Source organism: Manduca sexta, chromosome 4 (assembly GCF_014839805.1).
Source record: "Manduca sexta isolate Smith_Timp_Sample1 chromosome 4, JHU_Msex_v1.0, whole genome shotgun sequence".
NCBI lineage: Eukaryota > Metazoa > Arthropoda > Insecta > Lepidoptera > Sphingidae > Manduca > Manduca sexta.
Window position 1 is genome coordinate 3,988,448 of NC_051118.1, and position 22,331 is coordinate 4,010,778.

The 22,331-nt window shown below is 36.6% G+C and overlaps 2 protein-coding genes across 2 annotated transcripts; both read right to left on the bottom strand.

Annotated features, from left to right (window-relative positions):
• Positions 1-3,583: 3,583 nt before the first annotated feature.
• LOC119190354 (vicilin-like seed storage protein At2g18540) lies at positions 3,584-10,334 on the bottom strand. The gene is made up of 3 exons (XM_037442133.1): positions 10,122-10,334; positions 9,887-10,049; positions 3,584-3,747 (listed from the first exon to the last, which is right to left on the bottom strand). The coding sequence occupies exons 1-3, from the start codon at positions 10,332-10,334 to the stop codon at positions 3,584-3,586; spliced, it is 540 nt and encodes a 179-aa protein (XP_037298030.1).
• Positions 8,638-11,661, bottom strand: LOC119190364. Its single transcript, XM_037442135.1, has 2 exons — positions 8,774-11,661; positions 8,638-8,680 (listed from the first exon to the last, which is right to left on the bottom strand). Exon 1 carries the CDS (start codon positions 11,659-11,661, stop codon positions 10,369-10,371), a length of 1,293 nt encoding a protein of 430 aa, XP_037298032.1. The 3' UTR covers positions 8,638-8,680; positions 8,774-10,368.
• Positions 11,662-22,331: the final 10,670 nt, after the last annotated feature.

A 22,331-nucleotide genomic window follows, 5' to 3' on the forward strand; every position in this document is an offset into this window, starting at 1 on the left:
AAGAAAAAATTTTTTTTTTCCAAAAAGTATATTTTTATAAAAAAAACCTTATTGATGTAGATCTACATCAGTATGCATTACAGTTCGTATTAATAATCTAGTTTATATACTATTTCTATTTTACGACTGTCTTCGAATTAGGCTTACTGTATTGAATGAAAATCTTTGAAACAGTTATTTCTCTGATTTAGACACAACGGTACATTACATTTGGCACACGACCATTGTGTGGTGCCCTTACAATTGGGCATCTTGCACCGTAATCGATTGGCAAATACAGGCCAATGTTCAAACCCATCTACGCGCACATCTTTTGACGGAAGCGGATGTTGCGGACCTTTTGGCTTTTTTATTTGTAGCTCGCGTTCTAGAGAGGAAGTACTGGGTCGTCCTCTTTTACTTCCACCAGACATACCTATATTGCACAGTGTGTCAGCCAAACAATTGCGAAACTCCCCAAGATTAGGCAGTTGCTTTTTTGACACACCTTTAGCAATTAGATTGGTTTTCAGAAGGACCCATGAGTTTATTGTCGTGAGGTCCAGTAGGTGATAAAACAACCGTAGGTACCATTTCCGGCTCTTTACTCGAATCCGATAGCGTCCTAAGAAACTGTCCATCAGGTCGACGCCGCCCATATGCATATTGTACTCTTGCACAATTTTGGGACAAGGAATGTCAATTTTTTGTTTAGCCCTCTTGTCGTATCTTGATACTTTGCTAACAGGCTCGGCGCCAACGTAAGTTGATAATAGAGTGACTACTTTATTGTCTTTCCACGCAGTGGCCGAAAAGTCTACTCCATCTGAATGAGAAACGCGTTCCTCATATGTACCTCTCGGAACAGAAGTTTTCATTAGTTCCTTTTTGTCAGGGAGTCGACAATTCGGTAGCCTATTTTGCTGAATAGTTCCGACACATTGTATACCCTGTTTATTCAAGTAATGTACCAAAGGCAGGGATGTGTAAAAAATTATCGAAAAAATACAATATGATTGTTCATCCTTGGTATAGCTCTCGCCAAACGTATAACGACGTTATTTGTTATTCCGAGATCAGGCTCATCGGCTGGTTTGTCTTTGTTTTCTTCTTGTCCAGAATAGACCTCAAATCTGTAAGCATATCCCATGAGATTACAGAGAACATAAAGCTTGTAACCCCACTTGTGAGGCTTATTTGGTAAATATTGCTTTAGAAAATGTGCAATTTTCGTTGAACACATCTGTTCATCTATAGAAAGTCGTTGGTCTATTGCAACTGATGAAAATGTCGTATTTAGCTGTTCTATCACAGGCCGAATCTTATGGAGGCGATCGTGATCGGAATGGTCCCGCGGAAGATGTTCATTGTTATCGTTGAAATGCAAGTAGCTCCTAATCATCTCAAACCGATTTACCGGCATTACGCTCTTTACAGGATCGTACATAAACTTGGAATGCCAGTATGAGCGTACACTAGGGAATGCTCCACTGACATAAATAAAAAGAATTCCTATGAATTTTTTTAGCTCCCCAACACTAATGTTGAAAGATACTGAAGGGTTTTTTTGTACTGCATATAAATTGGTTTCATCAACAATTTTTTGAAGAAACTCTGGTGTGAAGTAGTGCAAAAAACATTTATATGGTGTATCGAGTTCAGTTATAGCAGAGTCTGTTGTGCTTGGTTGGTGAATTAATTTTGATTCGTCATACATCAAACTGTCTTTTTTCCAAATGAGTTTCCTTTTATCAAATTCTACATAACTCGCTTGACCTTCTTGCATGGGTAATGAAAAAATAACTTCACTCGATGGGCCAGGCAAATCTTGAACTAGTGGTGGATCACTATAGGTAGGATCTTCATGATCCTCTGCCTCCTCGTCCTCCAATTCTCGAATCATTTCTCTTGCATTCTCAAAAAAGGTTTCCTCATCTTCACTGTCATCTTCCAAGCCATCCTCAGAAATATTTCCGTCTTCTAAAGCCGCCAGAAGTTGTTCAATATCTCTATCTGCCACTCTACGGGACATTCTGTAAAAATAATTATAAAATTCGAATCAATAAATTACGTATCTATAACAAATAAGTCAAAAAAGAAAAAAATATATTATACGTATAGTAAAACTATTTCTTATCGATTTTGCATATTGATGTGTTTCTACATCACAATTATTCCGCAGATATTTACAAAAACTGTTATTGTATTCTAAAAAAAAAAAACGTAATGTGTTCATCTTACCTTTATCCTCTCGTAAATCACTTTTTGCACAAAATAATACTATTTAGTATTCACTAAATAAAATTACAATTTTACCGCCAAAGTGTGTATTTGAAAGTGGCGCGCCAAGATGTCAAATTTAGACAAGCAAAAAAGTGAACTGTCATATCATGAAAGTATGCGTTCAAAAACTAAGATAGATATTTTTAGCACCTATTAAAAGTAAAACATACTGTGTTCGAATTACCGTTTAGAAATTATGTACGGAAGAAAACACTGATGTAAATATACATCATCATGCATTTAAGGGTTAAAGCTGTCCTTTGATTTTTTTTTTGGATTCAGACCCTGCAATTAACACTGGGGGAAAACAGCGAATGGGAAACTAGATTCCCCTGGCTTGGCGACTGCAGGGTCCTGGAGGAAAGTGGGAAAGAAGTGTGGGGCAAGGATAAGGAACCATCTTAGGATGGGCAGAGGGGAAAGGGAAGAGAAATATTCACGAGTCCCTCATAGGCTTCAATTTGTACTTACAACCAGGAGGTATACACACTGAACTGTGTGCTTAGGGATGAGGCAAATGAAACTCCATTTATAGGCATGCATTCAGGGTGAAGATCGATCACACAAGAATAGCCTCGGGGGGAATGACTATATGTTGTGTTTGCATAGTTAATACATTAACAGAAAAACCACAACTTATACAATTTGAATTTTTTTATGGTGCAATTAACCCTTAAATGGACGATTTTTGTTTCACGTTTTTAAAAAATATATTTGTGTCCTAGATTACTGTCTAGGAAAAATGAGTAAAAAAAATCGAGACATGAATTTACTATACTTTGTTTTGCAATAATGCGAGTGTTGTTTATAAACTACATTACGCATTCATTGAGATTTTGCAAGTATGGGTAAAGTAAGAGTGGATATTGTTTTTGAAATGTATTTATTTATTCTTCATTATGATATTTATAAAAACAATTGCTTTTTTTCGTATCACATAAAGATACACAACATTTTTGGCACATTTTGAATGTAAAGCCTGAACATTTTGGGAATTTGCACCTCTGCTGCTTATCCAGCCAAACTGCCCATGTCATTACATGTCTGATCCAATCTGACGTCTTTCAAAGGAATTGCTTGAGCTGGTTCTTAGGAACTTCTTCATTACAAGTTCTCTTTGTATTGTGCTCCCACTAGGTCGACCACGTTTAGCGCCATTTGCAGGTAGACCCAATTTGCAGAGGGTTTCAGCAAGTTCTAGTCTGAATGTACCCAAATTGAGAAGTTGATCATTTCCTTTTATATTATTTACCTTCTTGAACATAACCCATGAATTTATAACTGTGAGGTCCAGGAAATGATAAAATAAGCGCATGGTCCACTAGCGGCTCTTCATTGTGATGTGATAACGACCTATAAATGAAGCTAATAAGTCCACGCCTCCCATGTGGGCATTGTACTCCTTGATGACTTTGGGGCATGGAATAGCAACTCTCTCTTTCTTCGATTTATCAAAGCGTGTGACTGTGGTTGGTGGTTCTGCTCCTACGTAAGTGGAAAGAAGGTTAACGGGCTTGTTATCTTTCCACACAACAGCAAATATATACTTTACAATAAACAATATATTCTCTCAAAAAATGAAATAAAAATGTCCATATGCTTAATTTTTGGTTTATAATATTTTGCCTATGCCAGTCTTATGTGCGTTGTCCAAGCCTTGCCTGAGTTCAACTTGCAACTGGCATAACCACATGGCTTCTTGGGTCATTGACGACATCGCCATATGGTGTACATGGCGATACCGTGCCTCTGCTGTGAAATGCGCTATAGTTTACTGTTTACATGAATTCTCAGATATGCAGCCATTCTGAAATATAACGGCAAAACTTGTGCATGACCTTCAATCTAGTAGTTCACTGGGCTAGTCAACACCACAGTATCTATTTATTTCCCTTGAGTTGGTTCTTGGACTTGATTCCTTGAAGGTATCTTAGAATTCTTTTTATCCTAAGCCAATGTTGAGCACCTGCATTGTTGCAGTATTGGCTGAACTTATTGACGACAAATCTAATATCAGGACGAATGAGCTTGCCAAGTAAATAAGACACCTAACCGCCTCTCTGTATGGAATATTAGCATTGATACCTTCAGGGTTTTTCAAATTTTTCATTTACCTCCATTGGTGTGCGAACTGATTTGCAGTCAGACATGCTAAAATGCTCTCAGACTCATATATTAGATTTTCGCAAAGTTTCATCAAAAGGTATATTATTTTGTAGCAACCACAGCTTTACATCAGCAACCTCTGTTCGCTGGTTGGTGCCTTATTAACGACTACCGAGTGATATAGGGTATTGTTCATTACAATAATGGGATGCTTGGTTAAATTAGCAATTAATTTTTCAGTAACCCATTTCATAAAGTTTGCTTTATTCATTTCGGAATGATAATCTACATTTTTGTTTGTGCTACTGGAAATTAGAAGTGCATTGGGAACAAACCCCTTTTCACTACCAGCAGGCACAATAATATATAATTTGCCTTTTGATATATTGTGTCACACTACACTAGTATCAATGGATTGCCGGTGTATATATCTTTCAACCAAATAAATAATTTGTTTTTGTAATTCTGTAAGTAGATTTCTATCACGCATTATATTTTTTAAATATTGCCCCCGCTTTGCTGCTATATTAGGTGTCTCCATTAGCGCTGATCTGCCGGTTTTACATACAGTTAGGTGTAATACTGTCCCAAAGGTACCAGAAATTTGTAAAGATCACAATAAATATAAAATTAGTTTATTTTCTTATTGTAGTATAATATACTTATAGCAAAAATTAAACAAAATATTAATTTCGAAAGTATGTGAGTGACTGCTACAGTGTGTTATTACATATTATGGTTGTCTGTGGTTCTATATGGATTGTGTGTACGTTAACTACTAGTTAAACTTGCTCATGTTGCATTGTATTATTTTAAGTGTGTCACCACTTCGTGCACTAGATCACTGAGTGATACATTTATCGTTATCTATGAGGTGTGTTATGATATAAGGATCAGTGTCGAGGTGGTGGTTCATGTTTCTGCCAGGCGGAGGTATATCAAGGTCTAGCACGAGTTCCCCAATAATGCCAGCCCTGACATATACACGGAAGCGATTCTGAAATGAATCGTTCTTTGTTTTATGTGTTATGGTCGCGGTGTGCCCACCAGTGCTCATTGTGGACATTACTGCATCCCACGCATGAGAACATGCATTCGTCTGACCATAAAATGTTCATATATTTTGAATCAATTTATACGTATGACTGTAATATAAATTAGTTACCCGAAGTATACTCTCTGACTTTGGTGTCTGGAGGTCCTCATTAACATATATGACGTAATGTATGCTGTGAAAACACAATCTGTCGTTCTTTCAACAAATAAAGATAATATTATGGTTTTATAAATATATACCAAGTCCATAGCGTCATAGTGCTTCAGGTATATATCTGGCATATTAAGATTCAAATTAGAATGTGGCATAGGTTCAAATATATAACAAATTAATTATTAGATGGTTATTATCATAACTAGACGATAAAATATTTGTACTTAAATATGTTAATAATTTTTTTATTAACTTAAGTGATAAACCTCAATTAAATAATAGCGCAAATATATGCTTAATTTTAAGCTTCCAATCACCAATAAAAAAGCCTTCGTTACCCATTATTGCAATTATTCTTTGTTCAGTTGCAGAAAAAAACGGCTTCTCGAAATCATCGCCATCTCTACGTTACCTAACCATCTTTTTCTGCTAGTTTTTTTTTCTTACCGCTGACATTTTATCCTTCCAATACTTAATCTTAGCCGTATGGAAGCGAAAGAGTCGAATTTTCGAGTGACTAATTTTATGATTGCTTGATATGGATAGGAAACATAATTTCCAAAATGCCTGTAGTTTTACAGAATGAAACAAGCAAATGGTTACCAAAAACAATTTAACATTTATTTCAATATTTTTTTCCATTTTTAACATTATAATAAACGTTCGAATTGTTTGCCGCCGGCATTAATACAAACACGCACTCGCGTTCAAAAACAACGTTTTATTCACAGCCTGAGTGATTTGTTGTCTAATCTCATCCAACGTAGGTTTTGAGTAGACCCTGTCTCTAAGATAACTTCAATAGAAGAACCCTTGGTTTAGGTATTCTCGCGGGACGCATTTGATGAGCTGGGCAACCATAATTTTGAAATCACATGTTTTGTAAATCACTTGTGGTAACGTCCTCCAATAATTCTGGTATTTCATTTTGTAAAAAGTTCAAATAACTATTGCCATTAAAGTTTCTTGGTAACTCAGGGCCGAATCATTTTTCCATATAATACGTCCGTCTAAAGGTTAACCTTGAATTGATATTGAGATTTGTTTTGTCTCATTAGGTGCGGATTTTCATTGCTCCAGCTATGTAGGTTGTGAACATTTAAATACTTATCTTTCTTGCAGGCTGTACCATAAAACTTTGTCTAAGAATTGGGGAATTTTCCTGCGGTTTCGCTGTTTTACACAAAATGCGACGCGTAGTGGATAGTCCCGTGACAATAACGTCTGCACATGCCTGTAGTGATGGGTGAAGTCTGTGTCAATTGAGAATTCGATGTGTTTTTGGAATTGCTGTAGCTGTTAATTTGGCACGTACCGAGGTATTTGAATCATTTTCTACTTCTTTGAGAACTTCTTCATCGCCTTCCGATCTAGGCCTTCCCGTAGCGCTCTCTTTGCTTCCTTTTAGAGATCATAGAGCCGCCGCTCTTGGTCTTTATACTCGACTTCGGATGCGGCGGCGGCGATGCCTTTCGTATCAATGGCGCGCAGCCACGCACGACGATCGCAACTGCACTAACTCCGCCGTATCTATCAACCAATTCTTTAAACGTATGTATTATTCCGTTGATAGGACTGTTGATGGACTTGGACGAGATTTACTTTCAGGGAATTTCGATTTGAACGACTCATTGTGTTCATCAGTGTGCGGTTTGAATAGTATATTAATTCTTAAGAGTTCATGAGACGTAAGAAACTTTTTATCCATATCTTCTCTGTTTGGGTAATACGCGACGCTGTATCTCCAAATCTACTTGAAGTACACCCGCGAGGACTGTCAAAGCGCCCTATTAACAGTGCTATACGCCTTGCGCAAGAATATTAATTATTTTCTGTTAAACGATTTTCTTCATTTAGAAACCCATTTGTGAAATTTGAAGTGTTTTTTGGTTATCCGGAGCTGATTCCCATGCAGTTATGAAATGATCCAGGTTACTACCTCATCAGTTATATTTTGCTCCAATTTATTTAGACGGAGCCATAAATTTTCGATTTCTGTTATAATAGTGGATAAAGGTTTATTCCCGTTTTTGAAGTTCTAAATTACATACATACATACATACATAACATCACGCATTTTATCCCCGAAGGGGTATGCAGAGGCGCAACTAGGGCACCCACTTTTCGCCAAGTATGTTCCGTCCCCTGATGTGATAGGGGGCGAACCTATCGCCATATCGGGCACAAATTCCAGACTCCGGGCTGATACTGAGCAGAAAAACCCAAATATCACTTTGCCCGACCCGGGATTCGAACCCAGGACCTCAGAGCGCTATTGTACCGGACATGCAATACAACTACGCCACCGAGGCAGTCGAAGTTATATATTTCTTGCAATAATGTAGATTTATTTCTTTCCTCAGAGCTTTCCAATATCTGACATAATTTACTGAACATTTCTCAAGCTGTCCTGCATCACGCTATGTGTCCTTTTAATTTACGGTAGATGGAGTTAATTATTAATTTTTGTACCTTGGCATCTTTAACGTCGTAGTCACTGATTTTCACCTTGCTTTTTGTTTGCGACATCACTTCCTGTAATTTTAAGGCTTTGATATACATATATTTCGAATTTCCATAGCAGGACGCTCTCACTGTTAGTTAATTTTTCTATTTTTAATTCGTCCGCCATCTTTTCATGTACATGGAGACGCTTCGTGGTAGTTTCTTTCGTAATATTACTTACTTTTTTGAATGGCCTGGGGAACTGGGCCCATAACCTGTTGGTCCCAATATTTTGTAATAGAAGAGGGAAAGGAGATACAGCTACGTTTTTCTTTACCATAGATAAATTGACACTTTTACTTCTGTACTTCGATTTAATAGTTACCTGCACAGATTTGTCACCATATACTTTGTCAGTACTAGACTTGAATGTGAGAAGTACGCAGCTTTGTTTCAGAGACAGCCATACGAGAGGTACTGGAATTAACTTCATAATCATCACAGCCTATAATATGAGAAGTACTATGCCCGGCTTTACAACTATCTAAAACATTTACACTCTTTACAGCAGACTCGGAGAGTTTCATTTATTATTGATAATCTTTTTCTTTTTATAGGAAACATTCTCTCTTGTGGAGGCATATTTCGTTTCTGGCACTGAAATATATAAGGCACATAAATTATTACACTTTCAGCAATATTTATATTTTTTACTTTATAACAACGACGTGAATAATATATGCATATTACCTGTTATGATCTCATAGTTTTGATTGATCATCATTCTCCAATCCTACAAATAAATGAGTTCAATATTATTATCATGTAACAAACATGATAGTTATAGGATTGAGTAGTTTTTTTTTTATCGATATCTAGGATTTCTTCCTGTTCTATTGTTCCGCAATTAATACCTATGTATGTTATGTGACACACAACATTTCTGTATAATTTGAGCACATTTTAATGGCTTGTAATGAAGAGTTCTGTTCTTATTCGATTTTACAGTCTCCCAAATTTGTTCTCAATTACAACTCTAGCTTCCATGTGCTTTGTGTTGTAATTGGAGTCTGAAGAGTTGGGTGCAGCATCTAAAATTGGAGTCATCAACCATGGTCGTTGTGGATATCCATTGTCCCCTAAAATAAAGTAGTATTAAGTATATTTTGTTTAATTCTGCTTAATATTTAGAGCATAATGTGTTGAAAATATGTTATCACATTATTGTAAGTAATAAAAATGATTAAGGTAAAGTCACTAATGCTCGACACTTTAATGAAAACACTGTTTATATAGACATATTAATTATATATTTATTAAAACAAAACAATTACAGCTGTTTATATGAACGCAGTGTATCTTAGAGAATTATCTTAAGTAATAAAATTTTCAATAATCAACATACTTAAATTATTATTAATTATTTTTATTATATTGTCTTAAGTACTACTAGATAACATCACAAAAAAAGACAATCACCATAAGTAGACAGTCAAATGCACTAATAGTTGACATACCTAATATTTAATTAATGCAGTTGGAGTTTTAAGGGCATCAGTGTGCTTGATATACTTAATTAATTAACTTAGATAATAATTACTTATCCATCAACTTCTAAGGCACTATCAAATTTGTACTTTATTCTATCACCAGTTATAATCATATTTGGTACATCAAGGACTTCAATTATTTGAGATTTAATTATAGCACTGATATCCCTATCATTTTCTTTGAATACTGTTTTAGACTCATCACATGCTACTATTGCCATAACTTCAATTTCTGTTTTAGTTACTTTTTGGACAATACAAGCATATTTGTAATATCTCTTTTTGACAGGAAACTTAACGATAACATAGTCACCTTGCTTAATTCTACTTTCTTCCTTATTTCTTTCTTCCTCATTCCTTTCTTTCTCGTTTCTTTCTTCTTCGTTTTCCTCATCAGTGACTTCATCAGAAATATCATTCACACTATCTCCAGATTCTACCCACTCTTCTTCAGTAGTTGAGCTATCATAGTCAGTCTATTTAAGTTTGTTTTTTAAAATATTTTTACTTTTCTTTAATAACTTCTTATCAGTCTTAAGTTTTCGTGCCTTTTCAGTCTCTTCTTTCTTTTTTTTCCTTTCCTCAGCTCTTCTTTTTTTCTCATTCTCTAATTCAGTCTTTTTCTTCAGTTTGTTTTCATGGTATCTTTGCCATTCCAAAGATGATACAACAGATGGCACTTTTTCTTTCTTTCTTCCTTTTGAGTTTTGTTTAGGAGTTGGCCAAAACAATGCTCTTTTAAATGGACTAGGTATTATCATATTATCTGAATTCTTTGAACAACTTTCTTGTGGCCTATAAATGACTTGATATAGGTGGTTCTATCAATGATCCTGTGTTTATTGTGCCTTCGAGATTTTGAGTAGTGCTTTCATAGACTTCTTTGCAGGGAGTTTTAGGGTCTTCATTTAGGGGTAAATATTGGAACGGAAAATCCAAAGTTGTAGCTTGTGATGTAGATGGCATTGTCAATGGATCGCAACTCGGGACTGTATTAAGCGGTGGTAATATTTGAGTTGTACTGCCTCGTTCTGATGTAGAATTATTCAAGGTAGAGATAATTTCAGTTGGTGGTAAGACTTCTTTAGTTTTTGTTAGTAGGTCTTCAATCTTTTTATAAAATTGAAACAATCCAATATTTTCGTCAATTTTTTCTGAAGCAATATATTTGTCCAGGAATTTAAGGCCCATTTCCAGTTCTTTAATTTTCGTAATTTTTCGTAATGCCATGAATTCATCTGTTGGTTGTTCTGGTGCACCGCACACTTCATCAGGATTCCAGGGTGAGAGTCCACACTTACGAAACCCGTTTTGAAACATTTCAGGTGATAATGTGTCTTTAAGTACTTTGTTTAGCAAAGGACAAAAATGAGTTTTTCTCAAAATTGGGGAATCAATGTGCTCTAAACGCCAAGACTGCACAGCAGTTTTCCAGGCGCCCTTTAAGCTTCTGAAAATAGCTACATCCATGGGCTGTAAGAGATGAGTGGCATTAGGAAAGAGAGCAATTAGGATTATCCCATTTTCCGAACAATACTTGCTCACGTGGAATGATATGTGTGATGTGTGCCCATCCATAAAAAGTATGACTGGTTTTTGAATACCATTGTCATTCAACCATTTATCAAATATATTGCAGATATATTCAAAAAATGTCTCCATCGTCATCCAACCACTGTCGGACCGTCCAATACCCCAAGTTACAGGAACAGACAAGCTTAATTCTCTTGGCATTCTTAAATACTTAAAAATAACCATGGGCGGTAGAACTTCACCAGCAGCATTACCACCTAAAAGAACTGTGAAACATTCTTTTTCGTCCGAGTTAACTTGCTGGTACACCGATTTTTCGCCTTTAGCTGCTAGTACCTTGTTCCCTTTCGGATTCAAAAATGCAGTCTCATCCATATTAAAAATTCGATGAGGTTCAACCAAAATATTTGTGTAATTGTTTTCTTCAAGATAGGTGCTGACTTCGTTAAACCAATTCTTTAACTGTGACGTTGTGACTGAAGCTCTGGATGAAGTTAAATTTTGAGGCTGTCTAGGGATGAGGTCTGGGTGCCGTTTTAAAAACTGCTGTACCATCTTTTACCAGGCCTTCCATCTTTAAAAGGAGTTTCTAAATTCAAATCATCAACAATTTTTTTCACACTATCTTGTAAATTTTCTTTTGCCTATTGGGAATCCTTGTTTCACCATTGCTTTAGCCCAATTTACAAGCAAAGCTTCAGTATCATCTGAGATGTAGCATGTTCTTCCCATTTTTCGTTTCATTGGTGTCTTACCCTTTAATTTATTCAGCAGAGTTACCCTAGGTATCCCAAATTTTTTGCCGCAGTTGACGTCGGAACTCCTCGTCTGCATTCTTGAACAGCAGCTTCCATACTAGCCTCAGAATAACGAAACATTTGTCCTTTTATTGGCGGCATAATTATCAGTCTGGAACAATAGAACCAATAATTGACATCACGTATACCCCAATAATAGACACTATGTCTACCTTTAGTTAAAGTGATCCAAAATTGTTGATATCTCTACAGTAATCTTTTCATTGAGAATAGAGTTCAAAATCGTACCGAACCGAACATACGAGTTTAATATCTTGAAACCCCAATGGATGACATGCTTGTCATCTATTAGATATTCATTATTTTTGGAACTAATAGTAGACATATCATAATTTGTCGGAAAAATATTAGCAAACACAAGAAAAGCACGATTATCATTATCGCAACTTATCATTGATACGTTGACAAATGAGTAAAAAGTATTTTTTTTAATAAATATCGATTAAAAACTTACCTTCAAATTTCGGCGTCCTTAACCTAAAAAATAAGAAATTGCGAAACGCGAGCTCACTCCGTTACATGATTGACAACGACTGATGACATTTGAAAATTTCGTTTAGAAACTGTTAAGAGTTTTTGGGAATAATTCATAGATGGTGATGGGTGTCCTATAATATTGTAATAAGAGTCATTTTAGTAAAATTGTTTTTAATACAAGCACATTTTTTCGTAGGTGTCATCCTTTAGGGCACTGTCTACAATTAGTGACTTTACCTTACCTAAAAGCCAACTGTTTCCTCATTTTGGTGCAATCTGCATGGAGTGGTTTTTACGTCAGTTTTCCTAAATAAATTTGTCATAATTTACACCTCCAAATTTCGCATTTACATTTATAATTCTGTATTCATCATCACACATCTACAAACAATAATAGGTAATTTAGTGATTGTGACAAATCGGCTACCAATAGAAAGGTGTTCAAACAATTTTTATTTTACATTAAGTGAATGTTAGTGTTTATGGCAATGCTACCAATGTTCCTCTGCTTTACGTGGTGCAGATATTGTAAAATGACTGCAATCAATGCACCGAATAATCACAAGCACGTGATATTTAGTAAAAAATCTGAAACAAATAAATATTGTATGGTATTGTAACCTATATAACATTGTGGTTAAAATATTGTAACACCACTTATTCCAATTTTATTTTATTATAAAACCAACCTTTGACTTATTAGTTGTCTAACAGTCGGTGTGTCAGGAAACCGTATATATTTGTGTATAATATTTTTGTGTGTCAGATACTTACTTACTTCAATATAGACACTGCACATTTTTTGCGATACTCTTTTGATACTCCCACGGGTCACACTGTAAGAAGATCCCGTTGCAAATAAAAGTAGTGCTGTGAAGACCTAGAATAAAACGCAATATTTATACTAAGTTTGTAGAATAGAAATAAATAAGCAAATCTATATACATGTAGGGGCTCGGCAATAAAAAAAACTTTTTTTTTTCGAACCAGAGAGAATGAATGAGTTTATGGCTATTGCGTTCAGAAATGCTATCTTTTTATTATTTTATTTTTTTTGTTATTCCTACAACTCGGCCGTCCTGCTAATCAGTCTGACCTCAGACTGAGTAAAAAAAACAACGCTTGACACTTAAATTTACATCTAAAGTTTCCATTTAAACTATTGACAAACATAAATACTCTAATCCACACCTATCCACCTTATAATTCCACTCTTACATATTCAGAACTTAATCTTTTGAAACACAAATTTATATTTACCCAAAACTTGGATTGAATTAACAAAGCTTTCCATGTTATTGTTAAATACCAATGATCTTAATTACACAACAATAACAAGCATATCATGATTACAGCCTCATTAGCTACCCATACACAGAACAATTATTTCCTCTTAAATAATTAAACCTAACTGTGCTAAACGGTTGACATGTTACAAACATTATCAGCTTTATAACAAACAAGTTACATGTTTTACATGTTACACAATACTTAGTTATTGTTACTCTGTAATAAATATGATCACCATATGTGATACTACAAAAATCAATATAAAAGTAACATACAAAATACAAACCGAAACTGTCACAAAGTGAATACCTTGTTGGTCTAGTACAATATTGGTTTAGTTCGTGACTAAATAACTAATGAATATGTGAGAATATTGTTTTTTTTTAAATAACAAAAAAAACAAGGTTCAGTTAAATTAAGGCCATCTTTTCATACAATCTGCAGCTGATGTAGTTTTGATAAGTCCCTCCTTACCTCTATCTATCTTCTCTACCTCGTATCTATCCTTTCCCAATTCCATAGTAACTCGATATGGTCCAAAAAATTTTGGTTTTAACTTCAGGGCATTTCCAAACTGAGTTCTTTGTATAGCTACAATATCACCCTGCTTATACTTCTCAGCTTCCTTTCGTTTCTGATTGTATGTTCTTTTGTTCTCTTCTTGAATCTTTAATATTTGTGTCTTAGCTTCTTTTCTTAATTCATCCCTTTTGTCCATGAAATCAGCTGTGCTCTCTTCTTCTAGAAATTCTAATATCTGCATATCTTCTTTTATTCTTAGTTTAACCCCAATTAACAATTCAAAGAGTGACGTGTTGATGGAACGCTGATATGTACTGTTTAAGACTCTTTGAAGTTTACTAACATATTTGTACCAATGACCAGGTTCTTCTATACACATCTTTGTTAATGTGGAAATAATAATACGATTCATCCTCTCTACTTGACCATTTCTACGAGGAATCCCAGTAGTAATAGTGATGTGTTCAATTTCCTCATTCTGGCAATATTCTTGAAATTCATTGCCAGTGAAAGCTGTTCCTCTGTCGGTTATAATCCTCTGCGGATTACCATAGTCTTTCTGATGTAACTTCATCTTATCTACAGTCTCCTTCGCTGTCACTGTCTTCACAGGATAGATCCAGACAAACTTAGTATACCCATCGATTATGGTGAGTATGTAATTATACATTTACTTGTTTGCATGTAAAGGTCCTAAATGGTCACAGTCTAGAGTGTCGAGTGGTCGCTCTCCTTTGTCTATCGGGTGTAATACTTCCTCTTTTCCAGATTTTCTGCAGGCTAACAAGCATGGTACACACATTGTAATCACTTTTTCAATTTTTCTGTCTAAGTTACTGATGTAGTATTCGTTCTCAATAATATCTTTCACCTTTTTTTTTTCAAAATGACCTATTCCATGAGCTCTCTTAATAATCTCCATATCCATAGTTTCTGCTATAACCAATTTCTTTTGTATACCTTTGTAGATGACATCATTTTCTACAAAATAATCTTCATAATCATTATTTTTAAGAATTTCTCTTATAGCCCTCAAATTGTCATCTTCTTGTGCCTTCTTTATCCTAGTGTTCAACTCAATGTCAACAAAACATATGTTCCTTCTTAGTGCATCAACGTGGGGCATCTTATCACCAGCTCTGTGATATTCTACCGAATAATTGAAGTCTTGCAAGTACAGAATCCATCGCGCTACTTTAGCGGGTACGTCTTTCTTATTTAAAGTCTTCTGGTATGCTTCGCAGTCCGTCACTATCTTAAAATGTATTCCAATGAGGTATCTCCGGAATTTTTTGACACCTTCAATAACTGCCAAAGCTTCTATAGCTCATAGCTGCTGCACTTTTGTTGTAGTTCTGTAGTTTTCCTGCTCATGTAGTGCACTGGATGTAAATTGCCACTGTTAGGATCTTTTTGCATTAAAACAGCTGCATAGCCATATTTGGAGGCATCTGAGTGTAATTCTGTCTCCATTTCAACATCAAATATTTTTAAAACAGGTTCACAACATAATTTTAACTTCAGTTTTTCGAAAGATCGTTGATGCATATCTCCAAAATAGAATTCACCTTTCTTTAGTAAATGAGTTAATGGTTTTGCAATTAGAGCATATTTTTTTATGAATTTTCTAAAATATGAGGTCAGTCCTATAAAGCTATGTACTTCTTTCAAGCTTTTAGGTATTGGAAAATTCATGACCGCCTTTGTCTTTTATAGAAGGTTTGACCGTTCCATTGGAAATATAATGTCCTAAATATTCTACTGACCTTTGTAACAATTGTGATTTCTTCCAGTTTATTTCCAGCCCATAATCCCCAGCCACCCTCAATACATCCCTAAGTCGTGCTATTCCATCTTCCTCATTCTCTGAAAGTATAATTAAATCATCAATGAATATCAGAAGGAATCCTTTTCTTATTAGATCGGCAAATATGGTGTTGATGTATCTTGTGAAATACTTTGGACAGATGGAAAGACAAAATGGAGCCTTCAAAAACTCATATTGACCTTCAGGGTTACTCGTCACAAAGGCTGTATATTTCACAGACTCTTCTTCAATTGGCAAATGAAAAAATCCATTCTTCAGATTTAAAGTACTAAAATTTTTTACCTTGCATTATTTATCTATATGATCTTGAATGATTGGTAATGGATATTCATCTTTCACCATTTTCTGATTGATTCTCCTGTAATCTACACACACCCTAGTACTTCCATCCTTCTTCTTTACCAGTACTAGCGGACTTGCATATTCAGAATAACTCGGACGAATAATACCATTAGATAACCACTCACCAATCTGCTGGTTTACACCTTCTCTTCAGCTATTGCCAGCCTTCTGGGTGGCTGTGTCACAGGAATATCATCTTTTAGTACTATTTTCAGCTTAATTGGTGCTTCTTTAATTTTATGAGGCTTGTAGTTATTTATATCTTGCACACATGGATTGTTATCAGTAAGACTGGAAGATAAACAAATAGAATGTTGATATGATTCATCATGACTGAGGTCTTACTTCAACTGAACCTTTGTCAATAACAGTGATAGTATTAACTGAAAATGATTGACCCAAAATGACATTGTATGGAATCGTATTCGTAAGAACTATATAAAAGTTAATTCTGTATTTGTGATGATCAATAACCAAGTCCGTATCAAATTTGCCCACTGAAAATACCTGACAAGACCCCAAACCGGTTAACAATATTTTGCCAGGTTGGTATTCACAATTCAACTTCGTAAAGAGCTCAAATGTTATTAAGTTTAAATCGCTACCTGTATCAATTAAGCCGTTCACTATAAACTCGTTTATTCTAACACATTTTACACTTTTATTAATTACTGAACCGTGATTGTTTACGTTCAGCATGTTTTGATGTTAACACGACACTGACAGCTGTCACCGTCGCACGCGTAGTGAAGGAACATCGAACGACGATCCGGACGCTTGAACTTCACGTCGCTGCCGCCGCCGCATGCACCTCGATTATGTGATATGGCCGCCATCTCACATTCTTTACCGATATGCCCGAATTCGTTGCATTTAAAGCACTTAATTCCGCGTGAACATGAACTTGCCACATGCCCTTGCTCACCACACTTATAGCACCGTTTAACTACAGATTTCACTTCGGGCTCCTGCGTCCTCGGCCTCACCGATTTATCGCGTAGTTTGGCGTCCTTCTTGGTCTTTTCTTTAAAATTCTCATACAGGTTTAACTTTTCTCGTAGAACTGGATAAGTGGTCACACCGTAAAACATTATTTTGTTCGACTCGTAATCGTGTATTCCGTCTATGATATACTGGATAGACACATAGTGGGGAGACTTAGCCCTTTTCCCGAGATCCTTCATTACTAACATATATTGATAATATGTCTCATTAGGCTACTTCTTTCTTCTACTCATCATCTCATGCATCTGCTTACTATTTACCGTCTCCGGGAATTCTTTAATCAGGGCAGCCTTCAGCTCATCGAACGTTTTTAAAGGTTTCTCCGTTCTCAACCACAATTCCGCCGTGCCAGATAAGCATCGTCGAGCGATAATTAATTTTTGTTGTTGGTTCCAACCAAATATTTCAGCATTGTCATCCAAGTCCTGTACCCACTTTGCCGAAGAATAGGTTACGTCGTCTCTGGTAAATTTCGGTATCGAGTCCATCACTAATGGATTGTAGGACTTGCCAACGTCATTTTTATTCTCCGCCACCGTAAATGATCACAATCTTTATCGCAATTATAATTTTATATGTCGTCGTTCACCGATCGCAATGCGTATTTTTCCGTCGTCGTCTTCGTTATTAGTAGTGCCAAAACCCCACGTTATCCCGGACGAGAATTTGTAGGGGCTTGGCAATAATAAAAACTTCTTGGGTAATAATTTCTTCTTTTATTTCTCCATCAAGCGCACACCACCGCCGCGTCGTCGTTTTTTTTTTCGAACCACAGAGAATGAAAGAGTTTATGGCTATTGCGTTCAGAAATTCTATCTTTTTATTATTATTTTTTTTTTGTTTATTCCTACATACATATTCTAAATGCGATATAATATATACGTACGCATACCTTTACTTCCAATGTAACTCGTTAAGAAGATTTTAAATTATTTAAGCGTCATTAACTTATGGCACAAAAATTTAAACACTTTTGGGAAGGCGATATCTTTTTCTAAATTCAGTGTCCGTGAAATTATTTAGTGGATTATAAGCACTTGCGGGCCCTTGCACGAAGATTAGAAGTGTTATTACATTCATTTTGTGCCCCAGCACTAGTAAGCGTCCTCCGAGCAAAAAAAAGCGTGCCACCATTTTTTTTCAACACCACAAGTACACCAACACAAATTTCTAATATAATAACGTGTTACAATTTACTGTCACTGTAAAAGCCTATGTAAATAACTTCATCTCCGCGTATGTGAAAAGTTAATCGTTCGCTATGTCAAACGTGAAAAATTTGTAACTCGCACTCGCAAAAGTACCGTTTACATGCGTTAATTTGCTCGCTCGTTTATATAGTCGATTGTCACTATCGACAGAGTAACATTAACAAATCTTGCACTCGGAAATTATGTTTCACATTTTTGACACTACTTTTTGAGACTTCCCCGCCCTCACACCCACCACTACAACTCCTGTAAGCCAGGATCAGCAGTGGCACGCATTTTATGACACCGAGCAGTGAAGCTCGGCAAGTCTCAGGGAAAACTAATATGTCATTATCCCGCAACGAAATTAATCAAATAGAAAGATAGGGAGGAGTTGGAAATATTGATTGTCCACTTCCCTCCAGAGCAATGCGGGTGACAAAATCATGATGTAAGGAGGCGATTTAACCTCAAGGATAGGGACGTTTACAACTAGATAAGCTAGTTATAAAGCACCACGGATAAAATTAAATGAAAGGGTGTTATCACATGAGCTGTTAGATTTGATTACAATAGGCATGGCAAAAACGCCGGAAAGCACGGAAATTCCGTCTAGTCTCAACAAGGTCCATGGAGTATACAACCCCAGATGTTATTTGCATACTGTTTAACATGATGTTGCGCTCTTCATGCCAGAGACCACACTCCCAAAGTACGTGATGAGCAGATTGTTTAACTTCGTAACTAGGTGTAGAGCATGGGCACGCAGGAGAATCAACCAGCCTAAATGAGAACAGTTTACCCTTAAAATTACCATGGCCGGTAAGGAATTGCGATACACAGTAATCTATTTCTAGCCAAGTGTTAAAACGCTCTTTTTACAGTAAACATTATAATATTAGAAAAATAATTACAGAATACAATTTTAGACATTTTTTGACAACGTCCTACCAAAAAGAATAATAGAATAGTCGCCGCGTGACATGTCTTCTCTTCTGCCAGCCTGCGCGCGCAGCCGAATACTTCCGGAAACGCCTGATGTCATCGGCTAGGATAGCGGCGCGTAACACAAGTTTTAATTAGGCGATCCCGAACGTACGGAAAGTATTTATATAAATGACGCTCTTTCGAAGACGAGTCCCACCTACATTGCCATTCATTTAATAACTCATTGTGTACATCAGTGTGCGGTTTAAATAGTCTATCGATTCTTAAGAGCTCGCGAGACGTAAGAAACTTTTTATCCATATCCTCTCTGGTTGAGTAATACATAGCGGCGCGACGCTGTACCTCCAAATCGACTGGGAGTACACCCGCGAGGACAGGCAAAGCTTCTGTACTAACAGTTCTATACGTCTTGCACAAAAATATTAACGCCAATCGTTGACTCTGGAGCAGTTTCCTACGCACAGCACCGATAGTTACCCTATCGGCCCATACAGGTGATCCGTATGTAATGCAAGCTAAGTAAGTCGCTCCATAAATGATTTTGATGGTTACAACGTAATAGGTCTATACGACTTGGGATCATCGGGAGCCTTGTCGCCACTTTTAGGTATTATTCGAATGAAACCGGAGCGCCATATTTGCGGAAATATACCTTCAACAATACATCGGTTAAAGACAGATAGTAACGAATCTCCGGCTAATTTACACGCTTCTTTAATCATCTTGTTAGACACTTTATCCTCGCTGGAGGCTTTGTTTAACGGCAGAGATGCAACAATGGTAATAAATTCATCTAATGTCGCAAGGTTTGAGACTGGAGAGTTTGGTAATTCCGCGGCCCACATTCTAATTTGGTTGTGATAATTGTTGTCATTAATAATATCATCTGGTATAAGTGAATGCAACAGTGCTTCCGGAGTCTCTTCAATACCAGTCGTATTATAAAATTTAATATTATCGATGTAAGATAAATGAATTGGTCTATTTGCTTTAAACTCTTGGTATAAAGGAGACCACGGGCCCTCCTTATATGACCGGGCGGCGATTTTATGCAATAAATTACCTTTCGATTTTTGTACTGCTGCTCTATAATGCAACCTGGCAATTTTAAGTTCATTAAAAGCAGATGTGTAAGTTTCACCTGTGACACAACGCTTTTTAAGCCTATTAAACCTCCTGCGCGCCCTACGAAAAATTCGGCGTAGGTGGACTAGATATACGTTCCACCAATCACATCTACGAGTATTAGTAATTGAACCTCGACCGATAGCAACATTTGCACAGTATGTGAACGTGGCCGACATAAGTTCAGGGCATGTTTCAGGTGAGAGATCATTGCGAGTAAAATCTCTGGCATGTCTAGCAAATAAAGAGCTAAAAAAGTCCCAGTTTGCCCCTTTACTTTTTTTTATCTAATATCATAGTTGTTATGAATAAAACCTTGTGTCAATCTAGGCAAGAAGTCGTACACAATCAGGCGATGGTCACTTCACGACGCATCCGACAGGACACGCCACCTATCAAGTCGAACGTCTCCACTAGAAAATGTGACGTCAATCAAAGACTCGCCCGTAGGACTACAGTAAGTTTGGTGGTGCATCGGAAGTATTGTGAATACCAAGACTCATCTCTGCGATGAAATCTTCGATGGAGCAATGCCGATCGGTATCGGTGGATCGATATTTGCCATACCAAAGAGTAGGTGACGCATTAACGTCAGCGCCTATAATTACTTTACGACCTGCAAGTGATCGTAAAACCTGGCGGAGATGGTGTATATGTGGTCCTACCGGGTCCGAGTATTGAAAGTAACAAACAGCTCACTTTGAAAACCTTACAGCTCGGATTTGAAACCTCCGCGACTGCACAGTGTGACGTCATGAGATTACGCACTGAAGTTACAGTGAAATTAGAGTTCGCTACATAAATGCCAGCTCGCGAGCTGCTATCAAGCTGTACGACTCTGATACGCAATCGAGCGTGTTGATATTGTTCCTGTAAGTACAACGTCCAGTTTATAATCCCGAACTAACGTATCTAATTCCGACGTCGCCACCCTATCGCTGTGGAGATTTAATTGCCCGATAATAAAATTATCCATATTAAATTTATTTAATAATTAGTTGATAAAATGAGGGTTTCTAATTTATGTTTGTATGACGGACATTCCTGAGACCAACAGCGATGGTCGTGGGGTTTCTTAAAACGTTTGCAAGTTGCGTATACGGGCTTAAAATCACGATTGTCCCTATGTGGACAAGCCTTGGTTTCATGTGCCTCGGCACAAACGGCACAAGTTGGTGTTTTAATGGTGCAGCACTTATGCACATGCCCGTATTGTTGGCAATTGAGGCAGCGGACTATCTCGAAGTCATCAATAAACCTGCAAGTTGCCCAATCTATAAATGGTTTGTCTTTGGTCGCAACTAGATGTTTTCTCACTTCCGAATCAATTTCCACGCCTATCCATTTACGTCCGTGTTCCAAACTACGTCGCCGTACGATTTTTACGGATTTAAGGAAATCGTCCTCCTTAATTGGCATTTCATCCTTAATATTTTGCCGATACAAAGCTGTTAAAAACGGTTTGTCTTCCATTGAGGATGGGACATCTTTAATTAAAATTCGCGGACGTCGACCTTTTGGTTTCTCTAAACGTAAACCCGTTGATTTTAACGCATCCACCGACTGGAGTTTGTTAATCTGACGTTCGTTCGCAACGCGAAGTACAACGCCAGCTTTCGCTATTTTTTTAACGCCTACGATTTGAAACACGTCGCTAGGTTTAATTGCATTAAACAGGGC

Bases quoted from the DNA above. Each gene is read 5' to 3' on its own strand.
- LOC119190354 (XM_037442133.1), bottom strand. From the start codon at position 10,334: ATGATAATACCTAGTCCATTTAAAAGAGCATTGTTTTGGCCAACTCCT. The intron at 10,050-10,121 runs GCACGAAAACTT...AAACTTAAATAG, and splicing joins AGAAAGAAGAGACTGAAAAG to ACTGACTATGATAGCTCAAC. The intron at 3,748-9,886 runs GTGACTATGTTA...CCACTTACGTAG, and splicing joins AGAAAGTAGAATTAAGCAAG to GAGCAGAACCACCAACCACA.
- LOC119190364 (XM_037442135.1), bottom strand. From the start codon at position 11,661: ATGGTACAGCAGTTTTTAAAACGGCACCCAGACCTCATCCCTAGACAG.